This window comes from Lissotriton vulgaris, chromosome 10, assembly GCF_964263255.1.
Source record: "Lissotriton vulgaris chromosome 10, aLisVul1.2, whole genome shotgun sequence".
Taxonomy (NCBI): Eukaryota; Metazoa; Chordata; class Amphibia; order Caudata; family Salamandridae; genus Lissotriton; species Lissotriton vulgaris.
In genome coordinates, this window is record NC_141698.1 from 367,563,910 (window position 1) to 367,590,274 (window position 26,365).

General features: G+C 47.4%; 1 protein-coding gene across 5 annotated transcripts in view; it reads right to left on the reverse strand.

The window, feature by feature from the left end:
• The window catches only part of RAB11FIP3 (RAB11 family interacting protein 3), a 531,587-nt gene that overhangs the window by 270,527 nt on the left and 234,695 nt on the right, over positions 1-26,365 (reverse strand). For all 5 annotated transcript variants that reach the window (XM_086941175.1, XM_086941173.1, XM_086941176.1 and 2 more), the window contains exon 3: positions 24,453-24,544. In XM_086941175.1, the coding sequence (XP_086797301.1) occupies positions 24,453-24,544 (92 nt within the window). The remainder of the gene's footprint in view (positions 1-24,452; positions 24,545-26,365) is intronic.

Here is a 26,365-nt window from a genome sequence, read left to right on the forward strand (position 1 = left end):
TTTGTCACAAATTCCACAGCATAATTATGCTTTGAAATGCGCTCAAGCTGGCATAGCATTCCCAATGAGTTAAGAGAAATATCACACGCCAGTGGTTTCAAGTGGGTATGCAAGAGTTCATGAGTGACTTATTGAACTCTGCATGCCATTGAGTTATGAAAAAGTCAAAAGATTTCATGTGCTTTTTTTAACCAAACTTGCCAATTAGTTTAAACGGGTATAAACACAGGTATAAAAACTTATTTTTAGTGCATATACGAAAAACATGCCTCATCGGCACAAAGATACAGTACTGTTGGCTTAGAATTGCCGTAACCGGAAAACATGGTTTAAACGCACAAAGGTTAACCAAAATAAAAGTAAAAAATGAAAAAATAAACAGCATTCGCAAAGTAAAGTACTGGTCCAACTGCTTTGGCACTGATCTACAGCGATGTTCAGGTGGATATACAAGTGTTATCAGAAGAGAAGGTAGTCACTTACAGTTCAAGAAAGTCAATGGTTAAAGTGGGCTGAGTCACTGGAGTTGTGGTGGGCGGAAGCAGCAAAATGTGAATCACAGATTAAGACCAATAGATGAAGGGGTTGACCAAAAGCCCCTCTTTGTTTCAGTGACACACACACTGAGACACACACACACCCCCACCCACCCAGTAGATAGTTATAGTTAGGACCAAAGATTCCATAGGGAAAGCGTTTTATTTGTGGTATTAACTTTGGTGCTGCTTGATAAATCTCCACAAAACTTCCCCTTTATGGTTCAGTTGCCATGTTGAAGGTTTCGGGGTGATCCATCAAGGAGGGGCCGAGAAAAAAGGGGGACCCAAAAATCGTTTTCTCAAAGTAACATCTATGGGGTTTTTCATATATTGAACACGACTACAGCCCGAACTGCTGAAAGGAATTACATCTAATTTGGCAGAAATCTAGATTTTGGTCCAGAAAGCATGCTTTTTGTAATTTGGTGTCAATCCAATTGAGTCGTTTCAGAGAAATAACGTTTAAAAAAATATAGATATCTATGGATGAGAGTCCTTGCAGTGGATTTGTGGATCCTACAAAAATGTGGTTGGTTGCCAACGCTTCAACTAGGAAGTGCTGGCAGCCACAAAAAGTAAATAAAGAAAAGGTGGCATGGTAGGAATACCCTGATGCCCCAAATATGGTGGTGGGGAGGTCACACAGTGACCCCGCCGCTTTCCAAAAGAATTTTGTTTTTATTTTGCCGCAGACTCACAGGTGACTCCATAATTCGGCAGCAAAATCAAAACATTTAATAAAATTTAAAAAAAGACGCGGGCCCTTCATGGCTTTTTTTTTAAGCCCTTAGGTAAGCCAAATCTTGGGGGCATGAAAGAGGGGGGCTTGGGGCCCCCCTCTTCGGTTTATGCAAAGCCATGGGACACTGCAATTTGCTATGGCTTGGCGGAGCACCGCTTTAATCAATCTATAGCACACTCTGCTTTCAGCAAGCAAGAAGAAAAATGTTCTGGCTTACTGAAAGCAGAGCATGTCTGTTTTCCTGCCCGCTGTCTAGCGAGCAGGGAAACAGACACTGCATTGAAATCCAGGGAGAGCCCCTCCACACCCATTAAAATAAATATATCTATATAAATAAAATTGAAAATGTTCGTTTGTTCAAAATCGCAAATCTCCGAAAGTTCTTCACCGATTGCTTTGTAATTTTGACACAACGTTGGATTCCATTAAGCGCGTGTTTAAATATACACAATGTTGTATTCGAATACCCGCATGTCCAGTACGCGCGTGTTTTTAACCGAAAGGCTTAACAGACCCTATTGATTTGGTTGCTGTGCAACAACTACAAGGGACGCATAGAGACAATAGTCTACGTATATTAGGATGGACAGTTGGTGTCAGGATGGCAGACCGGGAAGTGGGTGGGGGGAGGAGTTGGTCTACTTTGCAACATTAAGAAAGGACGCATAGAGACAATAGTCTACATATACTAGGATGGACAGTTGGTGTCAGGATGGCAGACCAGAAAGTGGGTGGAGGGAGAGGGTAGGAGTTGGTTCACTCTGCAACATTAGCACGTGTTTATATATACACAACGTTGGATTCGAATAAGCGTGTGTCCAATACGCGTATGTTTTTAATCGAAAGGCCGAACAGACCCTATCTATTTGGTTGCTGCGCAACAACTACAAGGGACGCAAAGAGACAATAGTCACAAAAACATATTGTATACCCACAAGCACTTTGAAATTAAACATATTAGAAACGTGCGCTTACTCTTTTCTTTCTCTTCCATTTAACCAGACTGAGCCACAGCAACGCGTGGCCGGGGATCCCGGGGCCGAAATCAGCTCAGGAGGGCCCGGGGTCCCCAGGGCCAAAAATGGCTCAGGGAAGGGTGGCCACGTAGCTCCCCTCCATCAATATATATATTTTTTTTTATTGGAGAAAATAAATCTCTGGCCAGCTGCCGGAGGCCATGCCCCCTTCACCACCACTCTGCAAACTCGCCTCCTGACGCAGTGGTGGTTGGGGGAGATGAAGTCCCCTTAGATGCTGAGAGTCCTTGTGGTCCAGAAGTCCCTTCTGTTACCTCCAGTAAGGCCCATACAGCAGAATGCAGGGAGGACTTGGAGGCCACGCCACCTTACTACACCACTCTGCAAACGTGCCTCCTGGCGAGCTGCTGGTTGGGGAATGAATTTCACTTTACTTCTGAGGGCATCAGGACTTAAGTGGACTTTTCTCCCAAACCAGTAGTGCACCAGGAGGCCTATTTGCAGTGTGGTGGATAAAGGGGGTGTGGCCTCAAGACAACCTCTCAGTAATCCAGCTGTGTGGGTCTTACTGGAGGTAACATGAGGGATAGTTGGCCTCCAACAACCCTCAAGAGCCAAGGGGACTTCATCACCCAACTAGTAGTGTGCCAAGAGGTGACTTTGCAGAGTAGTGGAGAAAGGGGGTGTGGCCACGGAAAACCTCTCGGCAAACCCACTGTGTGGGAGTTACTGGTGCACTACTAGTTGGGGGGGGGTGAGGTCCACTTTACTCCTGAGAAGCCTTGGGGGCCAAGAAACCCTTCTGGTACCTCCTGTAAGTCCTATACAATGGGATTCATGAGAGCTGGTCAGAGGCCCAGTCCCCTTTCTCCACCACTCTGCAAACATGACTACTACTTAAAAAAACTTTAGAAATTCACTGAAAAAACCAAAGGTTACAGGGATGTTATCGTTAGGCTCAGATTTCACTTGTACAAAACTAGTGAAATTCAGTAGTTCTAGTTAGATGAGCTAACTAAAACGAGCGCCCCACAATGCACTGCTTATGACCTCACATATTCCAACACTCATAACATGGTCAGTGACATCACTGATGATATCTTCAACAGAATCACCAAAGCACCCCCATAGAACCGTTCATACACCCACTACCACTACCACACAAGCATTCACAGACCAATACCAGTACTTCCATACCCACTAACTGATTTATAGATCTACACACACATCCACTCACTAACCCTTACAGCCACTCATTCACTAATATAGTCACTGACATACCCACTCATACAGGCTAAAAAACAAAGGTTACAGGGATGTTATAGTTAGGCTCACATTTTGTCACACAAAAAGCCATATAAATTCAGCAGTTATAGTTATCTTAAGTAACTATAACTCTTGCCCTAACTTGAAACCCCGCTATGCACAGTTTTCTCGTCGATAATTTTACAGGAAATATATATATATATAATTATTATTTTTATGTAAGGCTGGCAAAACTGGTAAATCTGTTTTCAGCCCATACCTAAAAATCTGTAAAACCTGCATTATTTGAAATCAGAACATTTCAAATCCTAGCTTTCAAATTACTTAATATATTAGTGGCTCTTAATTGAACTGCTTGTTCTTTGTGGTCGATCATTCAGAATGAATGGAAATACTGAAGTTACTATTTACCAAATGTTTTGTCTGTTATCAACTTTTCACCATGTTGACATTATCCTCTTCAGAGAAAAGAATCAACATTAAATTGTATATTTGATGGCAAGGAGATAAAAACATTGTTATCAGACTTCAAAGCGAGCAGATTCTTTTGGGAAGATATTCCCAAGTCTTTATTTTTTATTTTACTAAAACAGTTCCCTTACATGTTAAAAAAATAAGTGTCCTGAATGGTTAATGCCTACATTGAGTTGCCTGAGGCTGAAAGGTAAGTAGGGGGTCTCCTATATAGTGTAAGGAGAATAGGAACAGACAGCTAAATAATAGGCAAGACCTCTCTCTATGGTGGCTGCTATTTGAAATAAGTATAAAAGTAAGGAACTGGTTAATCAGCGAATCTTAAGGCTGTTTGGAAGCTAGTTTAGACATTAATCAATGGAACTGTTTGAATCTTTACAGTGACAAAACGTTGCTGTTTTTGGGAAGTACTGTAAGGGAATGTGACTGGACTAGGACCGGCTGTGCTGGTACGCCTCTGGGACGCAAACCAAGTCAAGGTGGAGATGAATTCAGCTTGGAGTCAGATATGACTATAGGAACGGGCTCTTCCTCTGGCATCGGGGCAACGTCAAAGGGACCTGCATGGATTTTGGGGCCAGGCTAGAAGTCGCCCTCGAAGCCAGAGCGGAACCCGATATGGGTTCAAAAGGCATAGATTGCGCTAATGATGGTTTCATTGTTGGTATTCTAACTTAAGGCCTCAGCAAATTCTTAGGGCCTAAAGACGTGCCAGAGAGAGCCGGCAGAATTTCAAACATTTGCAACATGCCCTTGATCTGCTGGGATGCCATCTATGGCCACTGAAATACAGAGCGATTTGGGGTCAGTTGCAGAATCAGCTTCCTAATGGGGAACCAGAAGCGAGACTGAGGCACACCTTGACATTCTCTCAACTAGGGGCAGTTCCTGACAGAGGGCGTAGGGGCCCCGCCCTTCTAACGTTTTGCCCTGGTCCACATATGCATTAAAACAGTGCCTGCAAAGTGCAGGCAATGCACAATGCCTGGCTCTCCCTCTTGTCCTCGGTATAAGAGGGTCAGGCAGCTTGGCAGTTTTAAGAAGCACATGAGCATGTGCTAACTATTATGGTTTCATTTTTTCGGAGGGGGTCAGGTTATGCATCTTAAGCCAAGGGATGTTCTTGTACCAGCCCTTGGCCTCCCCGTACTTAGGTGACTTGAGGCTCCACTCCCAAATGAGGCAAGGGCAGCTTGTCATTTTATGGCAGCCGAGATGCTTAGGGCATCAGCCCTGTACTTCCTGGGACTGTATGTCAGTCATTGCTTTCAAAGACAGTGCCTCACACCCCACCTTCCCAAAGTCGTCACAGGGTGGTGTCAGCAAGCATCAATGATCCCACCCTGTGACGAGTGAGAAACACTAGAGTAGAATGCAGGCCACCTATGCACAAGGCAGTTGGGGCAGGACCAGTCTGAGAATGTAACCCGACGTCACAATATCATGAGATTCACAGCTCAGTGAAGTCAGGTCCCATGCATGATCTAAAGAGATACACTGCACATGCTTATGCTGTTGTGAGAGTATTTGTTTACAGCATTTGCATTGATCACAGCTGCAGACTGGACATTGTCTGCTGCCAGTCCCTGCACCAGCCAACAACAGCATTCAGAGCAGCCAGCATTGCACTGAGCACTGAAGCCAGAGGAGTGAGCACACTTGAAGGGCAATGCTTCCAGGGTCCTCTACTGGACGACGACGATGAGGGCGAAACCTGCATGGGGACAATAAGCTCCATGTTGGCCATCAACTCCACTGAGGCAGCCATGGTCAGTGGCGTCTTATTTTATTGTGTACGAATCTCGAAACAGCAAAAATGGTCCTGGCCAAGGGGGAATGGGATTCTAGCAGGATGTAGCTATTGCGCATGAGTGAGTATCAATATCACTAAGGGTCTTTTGAATTCAGAGTCGTCGACTCAAACTCACACATAACGTTGCATTATTATCTGTGAATTACAGGGTAGATGTGGACCAATCAGCAAATTAACAGGTTGATCCCATGCATGAGCCTTAACAATATTTGGTCCATATGAAGAACATAAGGTGTCTTCAAAGTATTTTTTTTAATTAGTATTTCATTTACACACGGAAGCTTTTCACCTCTGAGCATCAGATTATTTGAAAAGTATTCATGAAAAGTGAGCGGTTTTAAACATGACATTGTGAATGTTCATGTCTGATTCTCCACCGCAACATCGTATAACGTGCCTCCTGACTTCACGGGGAGTCGCAAGTGCTCTGCCTTGTCATGTCAGCCCTCAGTAGCCTATCCTTTAATCGGGGGGGGGCGGGGCTCCTGCACTAGGCATGTTTATGCCAGATTCTCCACACGTAGTGTTCTAAGAGGGGTCCTGACTCCAGACAGAAGCTACTAAGTGATCTAACAGAGGGGTGACACCGACTGTGCTCCAGATAGCGCAGATTCTCAGAACATTACACAGCAGGATATTAATGTGTATCCTACAATGTAGACAGTGCAGGCAGTCACATCCTTGGTGTTGGTGACACATGCATAGGGCTTGGATTATATTGTACATCACACACCGTGCCTACCCTGGCTATGATCTGTAATGTACACACAGACTACGTTTTACGATTGACAGGGTTGCATAGTGCTGTAACAGAATTGGGCTGTATGCACACCCGAGCTTTCTGCCCAGCATAGTGTGCAAGAAAGCTCATCAGGCCTAGCAAGTGGTATTTAAATGCAATTACATTAAAATACAATCAGCCATATCCAGCAAGTAAAGTACATTGGTTTATGTAGAATAAAGTGAAACAGAAGATGCAGCATATACTAAGAAAAAGGGGATGCATTTCACCACTATGGTGTCAAATACCTTCAGACTGCCTTGACACCTATCTAGATTTCTGTGAAAGGAAAGCGTTTATCATTGGATAGTTTGTAAATGTTTGTTAAATGCATATTACATCACTTGTAATAAACCAAGCAAATTAATTAGAAAAATGCTTCATGACATTTGTGTCACTCATCATTGTATTGCTAGTGATAAGCTATAATGTGTTTTCTTAGGAACTTCTCATAGGTGCTGCCGAATATCACAGTTGTTAAATACTATGGCAGCCCAGTCTGGACTCCACCTCATGCTTCCTCTTTCCACCACTCCAAGCTTCTTGTCTCTTTAGCTGAGTCACGCAGGTTCTTATTCATTCCTGTTGTCTCCCACTGTTTCACAATCTTTCCATCTCTTCTCTTATCTCCCTTTTATGTATGTCTCTCTCTTGCTCCAAGTCAAATATTTTACGAGTTTTCTGTTGAAAATGCTTTTAAGAACTGTGTTTTTGGTCCATTTATAACAAAAATTGTGCTATTAAATGCACCATTTTAGAGCAATGTTTAGAAATGTTCTTAGTGGATAGTAGTACCCTTCAGAAATATTTTTTTAAGCCTCCCCATAACATCAGAGAGGAGGAGACGGATAAACGAAAAATCAAATAAGACCAGGAAATTCAACTGTGTGAATACACCTGTTTTAAAGCACTGGGGTACTGGTTGTGGTCTATCCATCGTGTTTGAGTGACTTTTGGAAAACTAGCCATTCGTCGACATGCTCTGCTTGGACAGCAGAGGGCGCTCTTGCCTTGCAATACTCTTCTCATGGCCTCAGACGAAAGCCTGACTAAACTTGAAACGGTAAGAAAGAAGCCCATGCATGGCTGTTACCTGATCCTGTTCCGCGTACAATGAGTCCAATCACTCTTCAGGCCTTAAACAAGCAAAGCTGGAGATAAACTTGGGGTCAATCCAAAGAGCACACAGAATTCGTCATCGTGGTAGCTGCTAGAGTGTACCTCAACAGGAAAAGTGGAGTTGTTTCAAATGTGCTGCCAACTACGTGGCTGAAATTTTTACCTTCGCTATGGAAAACAAATTATGCCGCCTAAAACGTTTTATTTAACCCTGTAGTGCTATATGTTCCAGTAACATGTCTTTTGTGGAACTTTTCCAATAAGCAGAATCCGGCCCGGCTCTAGAGGGTGGGCCCTAAGTTAGCCCTGTGGGCTGGGGCCCACCTAAGGCCCGTTCACAAGCAGAAAACACGTTTTATTATTTTTCTTGATGAAATAATCACGCGTGCCTGCACGCCTCCCTATCAAAGCCTAACTGTGTAACTTGTATGCATTTATGCCATTGGGCTATTTTAAGAGTCTGGGGCACGGGTGAGGTCACGGGGGGCGGTTGCTATTACTGTGCATGTGTAAACCGAGGGGTACTTGAGACACCCCAACTATATCCAGACCGCAATCATCAGTCATCCCGTAATTAAGAGATTACAACAGTTTTATGTCCGAAACAGTGTGAATGATATTGCCATTGCAAGACAAGAAATTAAAATGCCCATATAATCAGGACATGCATCTTCGTAGTATTTTGTTGTATTTTCTTTCTGCTAAGATTGTATTCCTTATTTATGATTGGGGTCACTGGAATTATGCGGCTAGGAAAAATCAAATTATGCTGCAGGGCTGACTAAATAATGAGGCAAGAAATGACAACTTACACAGTGTAATGGGGCACATTTTGGGCTAGAATTGCCCTGTGCTGCCGCTGTTCCCCAGGGGTGCTCACAGAAGGTGGAGCTCTCTGATATAAATAAGAACATACATCCCACTTTGCGGCACTGGTGACTGTGCATTTATTCTCTACCAACAAATCTTCTCAATTTGTCACATGGACAGGCAGAATTGCATTATGGTCAGGGCCACTGGAATTATGCGATTCTGCAACCGCAGCGTTTCCCTAGTAATTATGGATTTTAAACCTTTGACACAAAACCCATCATCTGAAGCATAATTTGCAGATTTTAACAAAAACCTTCATAAAAGGATCAAATGTTACTAAAAATGCAGTGATGTGGGCTACATATGGGAAGGCCCTTTGCAAAGGTTTAATTATCACTAATGAGGTGAAACCTTTTTCCACATGGAGTTAATGTGCAAAAAATGATAGTAATACTATCCACGTTAACACTGAAAATTCAGTCAACCCTGCTGTATAATTTGGTCCTCCCCGGTTGCATCATTTCAGAGGCCCCATTAATAGTCATGGCCACTGGAATTATGCGATTGTGTGGACGTGGTGTGTTTCAAATAATTATAGGTTTGCTGCGTCTGCCACAAATTCCATCATGTGTTGCATGATTTGCAAATTCTTACAAAAAAAGTTGTTTCTAGATCAAAAGGTTCAAAAGTCAGTAAAAGCTCAACGACACGTGTTGTCACGCTATGGAAGGCCCTTTGCATGAAGACTGGTCACCTTTCTGCTGCTTATTACTGCATTTGGGTGTTAAACTGATACTAATGAGGTGAAACCAGACCGTGTTGATAATTACAAAAATTTCAAAAGAACGTAGTCGTACTATCACAAAATGTGCTACACTACGCAGCATAAGTTGCCTTTTCCTGCACCGTAATTTACTCAACCCTCCTGCATAATTTGTTCCTCTCATGCCACATTATTCTGGTGGCACCGTTTATAGTGTCACTGCTCTTCGGGTCCTAACCTGAAGGGTGAGGTGGAGAAGAGGGGGGGGGGGGGGAGGAAGTAAAGCAGAGAGACGAGAGGGTAATAGGGAGGAGGCTGAGGAAGGAGGGAGGATGCTGAGAGGATACGGAGAACAAAAGGAGGATGGTGATGGGGACAGGAGTAGCGCAAGTAGGAAAGACAGAGGAGGGTGAGCAAGAGTGAGAGAAGTGCGAGGAACAGAGAAAAGGGTGAGGAAGAGAGAATGGGCGAGGTGAAGAGAGAAGAGTGAGGTGGGGAAGGGTGAGATAGAAATGGAAGGGTGAAGTGTAGTGTAAGTTGAGGTACAGCGAGAGGCTTGTGAGGTCAGGAGAGAGAGAAAGTAGGATAAGGTGGAAGGAGAGGAGGGTGAAAGGAGTCAAATTTGAAAGTGAAGGGAAGAAAGCGTAGTGACGTATGAAAACAGGGGGCTATGGTGGCACAAGAGTAGGAAGATGTAAAGAGAGAAAAGAGTGAGGTGGGAGGAACTAGAGGGTGTCGTGAGCGGGACTAGAAGGTCAAGTGGAGCGAAAGGAGAATGAAGTGAGAAGAAAATAGGGTGACAGACGGGAAGGAGGGTGAATTGTAGAGAGCACAATAGATCAAACCTATTGATTTAAACCTCTACAAACACACAGCTAAAACAAGTAGTCAGAACCCGCCAATAAGTATGGTATGCAGCTCACACCAGTACAACACACTTAGCATGCACAGACCCAGCTCTCAAACATCTGGGAGACTCCGGACAACCCCACTCATCTTTAAGGCCTACCCAATCTTCTTCATGGCCCACCCAGATCCCAAATCCTGAAGCCACGGCTGAGTAGAATTAAAATAATCGCGTCAGGAGGGTCGAATAACTCCGGGCTGTGAACAGGGCACTTGGGAAGGGTGTGAGACTTACGGTCACTGAATTACACCGTTTGTAAACGTCTCACCCCGTGAAACGGACTCGCTCTATCTATATGAGCTCTCGGAAGTGAATGCCAGCTGCAGTGCTAATGTGCATTGTTTGTATTGACGAATCGTGTGTTTTACAGCTGTGTTAGTCACATGAAGCCAGTCTGTCGTCTTCAAGATCTGAGTTTAACCATTTCAGTGGACTCTGAAAGCATAACAGGCCTCGGAATTTTCTTTGTGGCCAGTGTTATTGTGATGTGTGTGGATGACCAGAGGTTTGAGACCTGCTGGCAAACCAATGTTCTTAGTTGATTTTACTGGGTTTATGAGTGGCCCATGGGGAAAGTCCCTACTAGACGACATGCTGGTGCCAACGAGGTGCATGAAGAGCAACACAATGGTAAGCCCTAAAAGCAAGTTTAACATTTGCACGAGCTTTGTGGTTATGTTTTACCAGTGAGAGTGGTACCTCATTACTGGAGCCTCAAGGTTTTGGAGGAATACCTGTATGAAGAGTGACAGCGTCATAAACAACTGGCGTGCAGTCGCAGGAAAAGCAGGTGTCCATTAAGAAAAGCATGTCAGTATTTTTGGGTTCAAAGCAGGCCAAATAGGTCCAACCGACTGTCAAGGTGCTGAGCTGGTTTTATGCAGCATACAGGTAGTGGTTTCTCGCTGGTGTGTGGGATATGGCATGGTGTAGTTTGTGTGCTCCCGGGCGTCCGTATCGACAAGAGTGTTCTCATGATGTTTGGGGTTGTACCCCTTAAGCAAATGAGTGACAGCACACAGTCTTGAATGATTATTTTCCAAAGGCTTGCTCGTGGGAGTGGTGACCCTGTCTTGGTGGCGGGATGAGGCAATTACCAGCTTTCATCTCAGCCTCACACACAAACTATAGCATCAAGCGCTTTTCAGAACTCCAAAGATGCTAACTTAAGATCCATTTCAAACAGTACTTTATCAACAAACATTATGGCCTCCAACAGCAATTACCACAAACAAATGCATTTGAGCACAATGGACCCACCAAACCAACTGAGGAAATTTGTAAGCAATCTGGTATAGTCCTTTGGCTTAACCTATCAAAACACCCAACAAGTTATTAAAAGGGATGTACCCATCCAAGTGCCCCTACTACTCCACAAATCCGAATCTGACGATCTGCGGCGGAAATGTTTGGAATGTCACACACCGGGCTACTAAAAGGCCCTGCAACGCCACACCAATGGCACACTGTGCACTATTCAAGTACCAAACAATAATAAACTAGCTAAACTATGCAACATTCTTATCCACACAATCACCATTCTGTGGGGCCTAGGCCACCGTTTACTCCCATCTGTCCTGGAATCAACTGGTACAGGAGGGAGCAAGCATGATCTTCCTTGCAGTGCCTCTTTATTGCCATATAAGCAGATTATCAAAAAGCAAAATATTGTTGATGAGAGCTTTGTAATTCCCTACATGCTTTAAAACGGTTCGAGGGCGAGTCTAGCCTTTAATCAAAAGAGCATAGAGCATTCTGGGTTCTAAAGCAGACGACGGCACCTCTCGGCCTTCACAAATATTGCTGCTATGCCTAGGTGGGATGGAGTGTATGCCAGGAAGTGAAAGAACTGAAGGAGGTAACAATGGGGACATAGGAGATTACACTTTATTGTTGTAGGTCGAGTGAAGGGCGAGCAGAGGAGGTTCTGAATTTAACTCAAAAGGTCCCTCTGCCAGAAGGTCCACTATTGTTAGTCCTTCCAAATTCAAACTGATCGGAGGTGAAAATAATTATATGCAAAGGAGAAAGTAAGATTTCAAAGAGACTACTGAAACAACATAAGGAGATCTAAATTGGTGCAGAGCGTTATTAGAAATGTGGACTTTTGTTGAATAGAAAATCCTACAGTACAAAGCATTAAAACTCTAAATGTTTGTTGTGTCAACTTTTTGAAAAATGTTTTTTTCCTAAGCAATGGTCGATGGAAGAAGGTGAGGTGTTGTAAACCAAGAGAGCTGGTTATTGGGATATAAATCCCACCCTGTACTTGCAAAGTAGACAGAGAAAGGTTGAGATGAGCCATGTGACAAACATCTAATAAATGGAAATAATTAGGGGCATAAAGTGGGACACTGGTTGGGAGGTTTGAAAGTCACAAGAGGGTAGTGATATGCATCTTTTGAGGGATTTTCCTCTCGGAAGACTTTTAAAGTGCAAAAGTTGTAAAAGAGGACATTTGGGAGCTGATTTCAAGTTTGGCGGAGAGCACACTCTGCCGCAGCAATGACAGGGTACTCTCTCCGCCAAACTGAAGATCCTCCCCACCTGATTTACAGATTGATGGAGCTTATGAATGTCAGCAACATGAATTACTCTGTCTTCCTTACAGACACTCCTTCAACTGCCTGATGGAGTAAGGGCGTCTGAGGCTTAGCGATTTGACCGCCCAAGCGATTTATTGTGGGTGCTAAATGGCCAGTTATCACTACCTCTTATTACCAGGTTTTACCTGGTTGTAAGGGGCAGGGAAAACTGCAAAATCACCTCTACACCATAGGAGACAACTCACGTTGTGGGGGTGATCAGTTTTTAATATTTTAAGGAAAATAAATCCTGCTTTGGGATTTTGTTTTTGAAAAGACAAAAACATGTTAAATGCTTGACTGGAAAGTAGCATCGTTTTGACAATGACATTCATCAAACGTTTAATACATTAATAGGAACCACCATCACAGCAGTTCCTGCCACGTAAAGAGATGTTTGCTGGGTCAGCAGACATCTCTAGATTTTACAGGCGGAGGTCCTTCGTTATGGCGCGTGTAAAGTACTTCACATTATATCAACGGATTTACCTCCGTTTGCCAAAGTCTAAATTAGGCCCTTTATTTTATAGTTGCAATTTAGGGTGATACTTTACCTAGTGAATTGTCATAAGGAGCATAACGTAGAACAAAATACAACTCACACTTGGCCAGATACCAAACATTGTCACAGAAGGCGCAATGCACCAAGCTAAGCAAAAAGGTGTTTGAATTGATCTCAGTAGTTTCCAAGAATTCAACTACATATGTATAGCTTCAGGCACACATTCTGTCCAAAAATGGAACCTTGGCAGTGGCTTGGTTAGCCAAGCGACCTTGGATAGAATTACTGCCAGCCAATAACAATAAGCATCAGGTTTTCATGAAATTGTTACTGGCTAACATTTGGTAAGACTGCTACATTGTCTTTCACTTCATAGTCTATGTCTGCATTTAAAATAAACATGAAAAATCATTTGAAATGTTGATTAAATAGGTGCCAAAAAAGAAAGAGCAAAAAAAAAAAAACCATCACTAATGTAAAAAAACAGCTGCACAACTACTCCTACCTTCCTTGGACCTTGTAAGTGGGCTAACTACAAAAGCCACAAAAATGTATAGAGTGAAAGTAACAGCATAGCAATAAGGCACTAAATTATTGTGTCGCCGAGCAAGCTCCTTTCTGTGTCCGTCATCCTCTCAAAACCAGAGTTGAGCTGTTAACAATTGCAGGGAGTGGGAGGGCCGGCTTTAGGCCAGTGCAACTGGTGCAGCCGTACTGGGTGCTGAACTGTGCAGAGGGGCGCTGTTCCCTCAGGGGTCGCGGTTCTTAGCAATATCTTATGAAAGCAGAGACCATGGGCAATTTTGCAGGTGGTAGTGAGAGAATCCGAAGAGGAGGTCATGGGACGTGGGGGCGTCTAAAGTGATTGTCGCACCAGGCGCCACCAGTGCTAAAGCCAGCCATGGGGAGAGGGGCTGTCTACTTGGGGCAAAGCCATGCCTTTGGGCTCATGGGCCTCAATCTGCAGAAGGCCCTACCTGATCTGAGGGTCTGCCTGTCTCTTAGACAAGGTTCAAAGCAGTAGACTGTCGGTGAGGCGTGCTGCTGATGCTTCTTAAAATATAGAACCACAACCTAGGCTCCACATGCGGAATCCAATCGGACTTCAAAGACTGCTGTAAGAGCTGCTCGCGAAGTCTAATGAGAGGAAGAGACGGGAGCAATAGGCTCTCTCGTATCTCCCAACTAGGTATTTTGGTAATTCATGAGTAGATCTATTGTGATGATGAAAAGATCCACGGTTAATTCTTTAAGTATGTACATGTGTTTTACCACAGTGATTCGTAAAGTAATTTTAGATCGAATTAAGATGCCGGAGTCATTTTACTACTGCCCAAGATCATAAATAATTCAGTATCTTCTGCGATGTAGTCACATTACTTCCAGGAAAGCTGGAGAAGCATTTAACGGTCCAAAAACAGTATTAATTAGATACACGAGCCAAGTGCTAGAATCCTTCTTACCAAGCCATATGATGGAAATGCATTGAACTAATACTGCAGTTCAAGTATTGTACAATGCTTTCTAAACGATAGGCAAAATGTATACATACCTTTGTCAGTTGTGTAGATTTCGAACTGCAAAGATTAACACTTAAGGCCATTCAGCAGAACAGTCAGTTCACACAAATCAGATCAGCATAATTAAATTGTTTGAATTGTGTACAATAGGAGTATTAACAACATTCACGTTAGAGTCCTATGAAGTAGTAAACATGCCGCAGTCTCCAAGCAATCCCATATACATAATACATACACAATACTGTGTTTTAAAACTGACACAACCAAGCAGCAACGGGTGAGTGGCTTACCACTTAGAGGGGAGTAGAGCAGAAAAATAAATACTTAGTAGACTTCATCTGATTGGAGGCGTACTTATTCAGTAGACAATGTTAACCAAGGTCTAATCCCAATACTAGCAGACCAAACCAGCCCCAAACCCGTATAGAATCCGAAAGACGCTACATAAACAAACATGAAGAAACAAGCAGACATTTCAACTAATAATTCTATGACAAAACCAGAAAAGCCAAAGTGATCTTAGAAGAAAATGGAAACAAGCTAAGAACCCTAAAAGGATGCTCTAAAATTCACTGCAGGCCTTACCTGAACTGACTTCGTAAACAAAGTGAACAGGTTGCTCAGTAAGCAGCCTCAAAGAATAGGGCACAACAAAGAAATGTAAACTGTGTGTGTCAAAAACCCTCAACTCTGCACCTTAGCGAAAACTGTTCTAGTACTCATCTACAGAAAACGAAATCTATGCTTAGCAAAGTTCATTACTTTTTATGTTCATTTCATTAGCTGAACATACAAGCAATCAATATTGAGTCCCCAGTACTAGGTTCCAGAGTAGAAATCTGACCCTGCACAATAAGAGGTTCATGCATGCATGCTTGTGCACACTGTTGCACACGCTCGTGTCTCCAGCGGATGCATACACCTATTTCCGTGGTAATAAAGGTTTGGAATGGGGCGAGAACAACTATCTGAGCAATTCCAAGCCTGCGAGAACCATCTATGCAAACGCTGGCTGTTCACATGAACAGAGGCCTACTCCGTCTCAAACCATCAGTGTCCCTTTTCTCACATAGGTGGACAGATGTATAAATGTAGATGTACTCCTGCATATTCAGGAAGAGCAGAACGCGTCCAGTTGTTAGTTTGCCACCCTGTTTTGCTCCATGTTACTCAAAAACGCAAAATTACTTGCAAGGCAAAAACAACGTTTAGACCAAAGTTAGGGGAGAGCAGATAAAAAGAACTATTTACAAATCAACACTCTTTATTAATGATCTTATTCATAATTTAGTAACAAAGATGAGCACATCCTCCTAAAGAACAAGTTACTTACCTTCGGTAACGATATATCTGTAAGAAACATTAGTTAGTGTTAGATTTCTTACCTTAGAATATCCCCAGGCGTCAGTCTGGATCCGGAAACTTTTGCGTAGCAGTACCCCTGCGCGTCGGTAGGCGTCGTCTGCAGGCGTCCCCTGCGGCTCCGCGTCCGTCGTCGGCGTCGTGCGCCGTGATGACGTCGCTGGAGTATATAGACGCCGCCTCCGCGCGCTGACGTCAGTTCTTTGCACACAGCTTTTCCGCGCCAGGAGACGCAGAGCCATGAGAGAACCAACACTGGTGCCATGTAAAACTAGGGCCCTGAAAGGGATGACCTTAACCCTAGGTATCAGTTCGCAGAACGGGGAGGATGGGTGGGTTCGGTAAGGAATCTAACACTAACTAATGTTTCTTACAGATATATCGTTACCGAAGGTAAGTAACTTGTTCATCTGAAAGAAACACGTTAGTGTTAGATTCCTTACCTTAGAATACATACCCCAGCAATACCAACCCCGGTGGTGGGTCTGCGAACCAATACAAAACTACACCAGAAAGTCCTGGAGGACTGAACGGCCAAAGAAGCCATCCCTCCGGACTTGACTGTCCAGGCAGTAGTGCCTCGCAAAGGTGTGCAGCGAGGCCCACGTAGCCGCCTGGCAAATGTCCTGCAAGGGGACTCCCCGGCCCAGGGCAGTAGTAGCCGCCGTGGCCCGAGTGGAATGGGCCCTCAGCCCAACAGGAGGCTCCTTCCGAGCCAAAGAGTAGCACGCTTTGATGCAGAGGACGACCCATCGAGAGATGGTTCGTTTACAAACCGCCCGTCCCTTCTTCGCACCCACGTAGCCAACAAACAGTTGGTCATCCACCCGGAACTGGCGTGTGCGATCCATGTAAAACGAAAGCGCACGTTTTGGGTCCAGACGATGGAGCCGCTCTTCATCCTTTGAAGGATGCGGAGGCGGGAAGAAGGAAGGGAGGGTGATGGACTGCCCGATGTGAAAGGCCGAAACAACCTTGGGCAGGAAAGAAGGTCTAGTCCTCAGAACCACCTTGTCAGGATGAATGGACAGGGAAGGAGGTTGGACAGAAAGAGCCTGGAGCTCACTCACCCTCCTGGCAGAGGTGATGGCAACCAGGAAAGCCGTCTTTAAAGTCAGGAGACGGAGAGGGCAAGAATGAAGGGGCTCAAAGGGAGCACACATCAGGAAAGTTAGAACCAGGTTCAAATCCCACTGAGGCATCACAAACGGAACAGGTGGAAACATGTGAGTGATGCCTTTCAAGAATCGAGTTACAATCGGGGATTTGAACAAAGAAGGCTGATCAGGAAGCCTCAAAAAGGCTGAAAGGGCAGAAAGGTAGCCCTTGATAGTGCCCAGAGCAGAGCCCTGCTGGGCAAGAGAAAGAAGAAACAGAAGAACCTCCGAAAGAGGGGCAGAAAGAGGATCCACAGCCTTTGCTGTGCACCATGCCACAAATCTGTTCCACCGACAGGCGTATACCGACTTAGTGGAGGGACGCCTGGCTGCCAGAATAACATCACAGACTTCAGGAGGCAAGTCAAATGGCCTCAACTGCCGCCGCTCAATCTCCAAGCATGGAGGTGGAGACTGGACAGGTTCGGGTGGAGGACCGTCCCCTGCTGCTGCGACAGAAGGTCCTCCTGAAGGGGCAGGCGGATCGGGGGACCGACTGACATGCTGAGTAGCTCGGGATACCAGTACCTTCGAGCCCAGTCCGGAGCCACAAGGATAACTTGGGCCCGGTCGCGCCTGATCTTCTTCAGCACTCTGGGCAGAAGTGGTATAGGCGGAAAGGCGTATAACAGACCGCAACTCCACTCGCGCCGAAAGGCGTCGCCGTGCGAGTGCCGTCTTGGAAACTCCAACGCGCAGAACTGATGACATTGCGCGTTCTCTTCTGTGGCGAATAGATCTAACCAAGGCTCTCCCCATTGCAGAAAGATGCCTTGCGCCACGTCCGAGTTCAGACGCCATTCGTGATCCATCGAGCACCGACGGCTGAGTTCGTCCGCCCTGGCGTTCAGAGAACCTGCCAGGTGTTGAACCGTCAGAGTCACGCCCTGACGTTCCAGCCATTGCCAGAGGCGCAGAGCCTCCTGGCAAAGGGTCCACGACCCCAATCCGCCCTGTTTGTTGCAGTACCACATGGCGGTGGTGTTGTCGGTGAACACCTGCACTACACTCCCGTTGACAAAGGGGAGGAATGCCTTCAGTGCCAGACGAATCGCCCGCAGCTCCAACAGATTGATATGGAGCCGGGACTCCGCCGGAGACCAGATGCCTCTGATCTCTGCCTCTCCCAAGTGGCCACCCCAGCCCTGGAGGGACGCGTCCGTCACGACAACGTGCTCCGGGTGGGGAAGGGAGAGGGACTTGCCCCTGACCCAATCGCGGTCCGTAAGCCACCACTGCAGTTGTCTCGCAGTGCCCTCCGAGATCAAGACGTGGTCGGACAAGTTGCCCTGATGCTGTGCCCACTGAAACTTCAGGTCCCACTGCAGAGCCCGCATCCGCCACCGGGCGTGATGCACCAGAAGGATGCAGGAAGCCATCAGTCCCAGCAGCCGCAGCGTCAACCTGACCGAAACTCGGGATAGCGGCTGAAAGATGGGAATCAAAGCCTGAATATCCCGAACCCGCCGTTCCGGAGGATAACCCCGAAACTGCGCCGAGTCCAGAACCGCTCCGATGAAAAGGAGCTTTTGAGAGGGACACAGGTGTGATTTCGGCACATTGATGGAGAACCCCAGGTCGTGCAAGAGGTCTGCCGTCATCTGAAGGTGGTGGAAGACTGTCTGGGGCGAGCCCGCCTTCAACAACCAGTCGTCTAGGTAGGGGAAGACTGAAACCCCCAACCTGCGCAGATGGGCTGCGACCACCGCCATCACCTTTGTGAACACCCGTGGGGCGCTGGTAAGGCCGAAGGGGAGCATGATAAACTGAAAGTGCTCCAGGCCTACCGTGAACCGCAGGTAACGCCGGTGGGCCGGCAGGACGGGAATGTGAAAATAGGCGTCCTGCAAGTCCAACGCTACCATCCAGTCTTGTGGGTCTAGAGCAGCCAAGACCTGAGCTAACGTCAACATCTTGAACTTCTCCTTCCGGAGGAAGCCGTTGACGTTCCTTAGATCCAAGATAGGACGTAGGCCCCCCTTGTCCTTCTTGGGCACCAGAAAGTAGTGGGAATAGCAACCACGCCCTACTTCTGGCCCAGGAACGCGCTCGATGGCCCCCTTGGCCAAGAGGGCCGTAACTTCCTCCTGCAGAAGTGTCAAGTGGTCCCCCGACACACGGTGGTTCTGCGGTGGCATGGCTGGAGGAGAGGTCTCGAAGGGGAGGGAGTAGCCCCTTCGGACGATTTGCAGCACCCACCTGTCCGAAGTGATCGTGCGCCAGTGAGCGTGGTGATGGCGAACCCTGCCACCCACTGGCGTCACATGGGGCCGAAAGCAAGGACTAGGAGGATTTAGGGGTAGATGCTGCGGGGGAAGGTGTGGTCTGACCCCGCCGTTGTCCCCGACCGCCACCACGGCGGTTTCCACGGCCGCCACCGCGTTGAAAGGATTGTTGCGGCGCGTGGCTGGCAGCACGTGTGGGGGCGCCCCTTCCTTGGCCACGAAAGGGACGAAACGAACCCGTTTGCTGACGCTGGGTCGAGAGACCCAAGGACTTGGCCGTGACCCTGGAGTCCTTGAAGCGTTCCAGCGCGTGGTCCGCCTTGTCACCGAACAGGTGACAGCCATCAAACGGCATGTCCATCAAGGTATTCTGGACATCAGCCGAAAAATTGGCGGATCTCAGCCAGGCGTGGCGACGAATCGCCACCGTCGTTGACATAGCCCTGCCCAGCGAGTCGGTCGTATCAAGACCACACCGTATCGAATATTTCGCTGCATCCCGGCCCTCAGCCACAGCTTGACCGAGTTTTGCCCGCACTTCCATGGGGCATTCTGGCAGCAGTTCCGCGACCGTATCCCACACAGAGTGGGTGTAGCGGCCCAAGAGGCAAGCGGTGTTGCAAGACCGCAGGCCCAAACTAATGGACGAGAAGACCTTCTTGCCAAATTGGTCATACCTCTTGGATTCCCGGTCGGGCGGGGCCGACGGGAATGCGGACTGGGAGGTCGGGGCCTGGATCACCAGACTCTCAGGAGTGGGGTGGGTAGACAGGAACTTGGGGTCGTCCGGACAAGGACGGTGGCGCCTGGCCACGTTCCGATCAACAGGCGCACCTGAAGCGGGCCTGGACCACGTGCCCAACAGAACGTCTGACAAGGCTTCATTAAACGGCAGCAGTGGCTCCTGTGGGCATGACTGCGGTTTGAAGACCTCGGTGAGGATGTTAGGCCTCACGGCCGCGACGGGGAGCTCAAGGTGTAAGGCCTTGGCAGCCCTCATCAGCACCACAGAATAGGCAGCTCCCTCCACCGATGCCACGGAAGGAGGAGAGATCAAACCAGGGTTAGGAGAGTCGTCCAGACCACTGGCATCCCCCAAGTCACCTGTCCAGTCCGGGTCATACTGGCACTCGCGTGACAGAGGGTCCTCGGACCCCTCCCAACCCTCACCGAACTCTTCATCTTCTCTGTATTCGGAGTCAACGATGTAGACCGGCTCCTCGGGGTTCATGGGCCCCATCGGCGCCGGGACCGGCGTCGAGCGACGCCCGTCCGGCGCCGCGTCCGGCGTCGCGTCCGGCGTCGGTGAAGGTAAGGGGACGGCGCTGCCCGGAGCCGGCGCCGGAACCCCGCCGCCGGCCGGAGCCGGCGTCGGGGGTAACCCCGATGGTAACGGCGCCGGGGAGGCCGGAAGACCAGCCGGCGCAGATCCCGAAGGCCCTTGCGGCGCCGGGGTCGGAGCCGTCGGCGGCGCCGGGGCCGGAGCACCCGACGGCGCCGAGGCAGGGACACCCGAACCGCCAGGGCCCCCAGACGGTAGCACTGGGCCCGAAGGCGCTGTAGGCCCCGGAGAAGCGAGCGCCCTCATGGCCATGAGGAACGCCTCGATCTCCTCAGGCGTCGCGCCATGCCCAGGGACCGGAGGGTATTAGGCAGGCCGCGCCGGCGACTCTCGCGGAGACGCGGGGTTGGGGTCACCCGAGCCCCCGGCCGCATCGCGCGAGCGTCGGGGGGAGTCGGGGGTACGATGACGACGCCCGACTTCTTGTGCTTCTTACCTGATGAGCCTGACGAGTGGTGTCGACTTCCGGAACGCTCGGCGCGGCTCCGCGACCGCTCCCTCGAACGCTCTCTCGACCTCCGGCCGGACCGGGACCGCTCCCGGTCCCGACGTGGGGCCGACACCCGGAGCTCCAGTAGCTTGCGGGACCGCTCCCGCCTAGCCTTGTTGGTGAGGGCCCGGCAGTCGACACAGGAGTCCACGTCGTGGTCGGGGCCCAGACACCGGAGACAGAGGCGGTGATGGTCTGTGACCGACATCGTGCGCTCACAGTCATCACAGTGCTTGAACCCAGGCATCCTATCAGGCACAATTAGAGAAATAACAACGAAAAACTTGGTCAAAAGACCGGAGTACTGCTCTTCAGATCTGCGTCCACTGGCGCGGAAAAAAGAAGAACTGACGTCAGCGCGCGGAGGCGGCGTCTATATACTCCAGCGACGTCATCACGGCGCACGACGCCGACGACGGACGCGGAGCCGCAGGGGACGCCTGCAGACGACGCCTACCGACGCGCAGGGGTACTGCTACGCAAAAGTTTCCGGATCCAGACTGACGCCTGGGGATATTCTAAGGTAAGGAATCTAACACTAACGTGTTTCTTTCAGATCATGCAATTCATTCAGGATAGCGCAAGCTGTCTGGTTACAAAAGACCTACTGTGAGCTTACCAAGAATTTATAGAGAGCTTACAACCTGCACACTGCTTATCAATAGTTGGCTTTGTCACTTTTATTTGCTTGCTTTTATTCAATGGCTTTCCCTGTCCCGTTTTGTCCATCTTGTGTTTGTCTCTTCTTTGGAGAATAGCATCTTTACCATCCTTTTGCTTGGCTGACTTGTATTCTTCCACAGATCATCTTTAGGGAACTCCTTTTTGGTTAATAACTCTAAGAGAATGCATGTGTTTTCCAGCTCTCTCAATCATGTGGGTTTCCAACGCCATACCCCTGCCCCATATACTCCACGTTGCTCTCTCCTTTATGAACTTCCCAGAGCTTAGTGCTGCTCTCTCCTTCGTGTGCTTCCCACTGCAAACCCACCCGCCAGAAACTTTTTGTTGTGCGGTCATGTTCTTTCCCCACAAAACAATCTCACACTCAGTGTTGTTATCTTCGTCCTGTGATTCCCCCACTTTGCGCTGCTCTCTCCCTCGTGGGCTACCTCCCACCTACAGAACAACCCCACTCCATTTCGCTGCTCTCTCACAAGTTTTTTTCCCCTCTCCCATCTCCCCTCTCCCTCTCCCTCTCCCTCTCCCCTCCCACCTGCCACCTCCCCTCCCACCTCCCCTCCCACCTCCCCTCCCCTCCCCCCTCCCCTCCCCCCTCCCAATGGGTGCTAAGAGCAGTGGATAAGCTACTGGATTTTGCTGCCTCTGGAAGAGACAAATAACTAGGTATTCTCATTAAGATTTATATAAATCGCGTTTGCTGGTATAAGAAGGTTGTTGATTCCTGTCTTGGGGAGGGGGGGGGGGGGGGGGGGGGGTTGTTGCACCATATCCCTCAGAGACAACAAAAGAAAAATGAGAGGTCTTTCAGGACTCCTGCTCATGTGTCATGCACCACAAAGCAGTCTTTCAGGACTCCTGCTCAGGTGCCATGCACCACAAAGCAGTCTTTCAGGACTCCTGCTCAGGTGTCATGCACCACAAAGCAGTCTTTCAGGACTCCTGCTCAAGTGCCATGCACCACAAAGCGGTCTTTCAGGACTCCTGCTCAGGTGCCATGCACCACAAAGCGGTCTTTCAGGACTCCTGCTCAGGTGCCATGCACCACAAAGCGGTCTTTCAGGACTCCTGCTCAGGTGCCATGCACCACAAAGCAGTCTTTCAGGACTCCTGCTCAGACGCCATGCACCACAAAGGGGTCTTTCAGGACTCCTGCTCAGGTGCCATGCACCACAAAGCAGTCTTTCAGGACTCCTGCTCAGATGCCATGCACCACAAAGCAGTCTTTCAGGACTCCTGCTCAGACGCCATGCACCACAAAGCGGTCTTTCAGGACTCCTTCTCAGGTGTCATGCACCACAAAGCTGTCTTTCAGGACTCCTGCTCAGGTGCCATGCACCACAAAGCGGTCTTTCAGGACTCCTGCTCAGGTGCCATGCACCACAAAGCAGTCTTTCAGGACTCCTGCTCAGGTGCCATGCACCACAAAGCAGTCTTTCAGGACTCCTGCTCAGGTGCCATGCACCACAAAGCAGTCTTTCAGGACTCCTGCTCAGATGCCATGCACCACAAAGCAGTCTTTCAGGACTCCTGCTCAGACGCCATGCACCACAAAGCAGTCTTTCAGGACTCCTGCTCAGACGCCATGCACCACAAAGCGGTCTTTCAGGACTCCTGCTCAGACGCCATGCACCACAAAGCAGTCTTTCAGGACTCCTGCTCAGACGCCATGCACCACAAAGCGGTCTTTCAGGACTCCTTCTCAGGTGTCATGCACCACAAAGCTGTCTTTCAGGACTCCTGCTCAGGTGCCATGCACCACAAAGCGGTCTTTCAGGACTCCTTCTCAGGTGTCATGCACCACAAAGCTGTCTTTCAGGACTCCTGCTCAGGTGCCATGCACCACAAAGCGGTCTTTCAGGACTCCTTCTCAGGTGCCATGCACCACAAAGCGGTCTTTCAGGACTCCTGCTCAGGTGCCATGCACCACAACGCGGTCTTTCAGGACTCCTGCTCAGGTGCCATGCACCACAAATCTGAAGATAGCCTCCGGCTGTGGAACAAGTGTACTCATCTAACTGTAATAAATGGAATAATGTGCACTGACGTGAATAAGCTATCACTAAATGAGTTATTTGTGTTACTGCTAGTTTATTTATAATCAAACATTTGCAGTCTTTCAAATAGGAATACTTAAAAACACGTTGATCTACTAAACATCCAATGCTGCAGAATGTACATTCAGATAATATATATATATATATATATATATATATATATATATATATATATATATATATATATTTTTTTTATTATTTTTTTTAAAGCTATTTGAGTTCAGCACTTAATCTAGACAACTGATTCGAACTGTACAGGCTTAGTTATAGCACAGCAAATGTACTCTAACATGCATATTACAGTGAACCTTTAAGCTACTAAACACACCATACTTGCCTCAAAGGTGGCGAAATCGTCAAACTCATCCGGACACACGGGGTGGTCATCCTCTGCAGAGTAGCCCATGTCATATAGCTGATGGTCAGAATCTGCAAGAAGTCAAGGGACAACATTAATCATTTTTAATAGACCAGGCACTTTTCAAACCACAGAGAGACCAAAATAGCAGTTTTATAAAGGTAGGAACAATATTTTGCAAACTCATCAGCTAGATAGAGTGTATGACAAACCTCTCCTTATGCCCACGTTAATAAGATCTAAGATGCACAATCGATTTCATGGCTATTTGGGTAGTTAATATAATACACAGCAAGCTCTCCTTCTAATTATGCGACAGCAGTATTTTGTGAAAAAATAGCCCAACGCTAACTACTAAGTTTCAGGCTAGCATTAGATTAAAAGACCTTGGAACCCGACACATTGGAAAAAGAAAACAATGATGCGCTCCCTAACCTGGAGTTCTCTCAGTTTCGAAGTATTGCTCTGTAATTATTGTCTTTGCAAGCAGATCTTACTATTGAACTTTTGTATTTTTCCTGAAAATTGTGAAAATGGGAAGGTGTTTTAATCTGTTATTTAAAAAGGTGATAGTGGTCTAAGGATAGTAGCTTTACTTCATGTAAACAAAGTATAAAGTTTCAAGTGTCAAGGAAGACTGCATGTGTGGCTCAGTGAGTCTTTTAGCCAGGGACAGATCTTTTCACAACGTTGCATGGAAAGAAAATCAGCATCCTCCTGCGCCGATTCTTTCTACATTTGGTATCATCAGATTTATTGGTGCTAATGTTGTATTTATCCTTAAGGTATTCTAGTGACTGATAGATTTATACCCTGACTTCCACGGGAAGACAATTAAGTCTGGTTTGCATACCTTCAGTGTTAGAAATTGGATTTCTGGTTGGCAGTATGCATTCTGTCCAAGCAGGAACCACAATCCTAGCCAGAGTAAGTCAGATACACAGCATAAAGTAACCTGTGCTCACCCTCTGGTAGTTTGGCACAGACCAGTCAACACTTCAAACTGTAACACAGTGAAAACAATACAAAAATAGTCCACACCAGTTTAGGAAAATAGCTCATGTTTTTATGAGCAAAGCAATGCAAAAATGACAAAAATCCAATAAGTAGAAGTCAAGATATTTTTAAAGAATAAACAGTTTTGTAGTGCTTAGAAACAAATAGCACCAAACAGGGCTATCTGGCTATGCTTGACTAGCGCAAATGCAAAAGTTCATGCTGACCGCGATGAAGCGCATGTCGGATACAAGGACAAGCTTTGGCCCACTGAACAGCACCTTGGACGCGTTGACGACAAAGGCAATGCGTGGAGAAAAGTAGGCGGTGCATCACTGTTGAGCCCGCAGATGTAGGCAATGCATCTACTTCGAGCTTTGCTAAGATGTGTTGAAAGTCAAGATCCAGTGGACATCGGGGTGATGAGTCGTCATCTAACCACTGGCCTGTAGGCAATGCGAGCAGCACAACGCAATGTGTTGTCACTGAGCCACGCAAAGTCAGAGATGCGTCGGAAACATGGGACAATGTATTACACAGTTGGCGATTCGGTGTTACTGCAGTAGCGGCGGTGCGGCAGTGTTTAGGGAAATGGGCCAGTCCTAACAAGCAAAACGGCGTTGATGCGTGGATTTTGTTAGTTGTAGCTCTTGTTACTCACGTCCCAGGAATGGTTTGGCACCACTTGGCAGAGTAGGACTCACAGCAGACAGAGTACAGTTGCTGGTTGCAAGATTAAGAAAGAAGTCTTTGAGATCCCGGAGACTTCAGAAACAGGAGGCAAGCTGACAAGCCCTGGAGATACTTTGGTTCAGGGATATAGAGATGCAGGGCCAGTCCTTCGGACTCCAAGACAGGGGGCAGCAGGCCAACAGAGTAAAGCAGTTCAGTAAAGT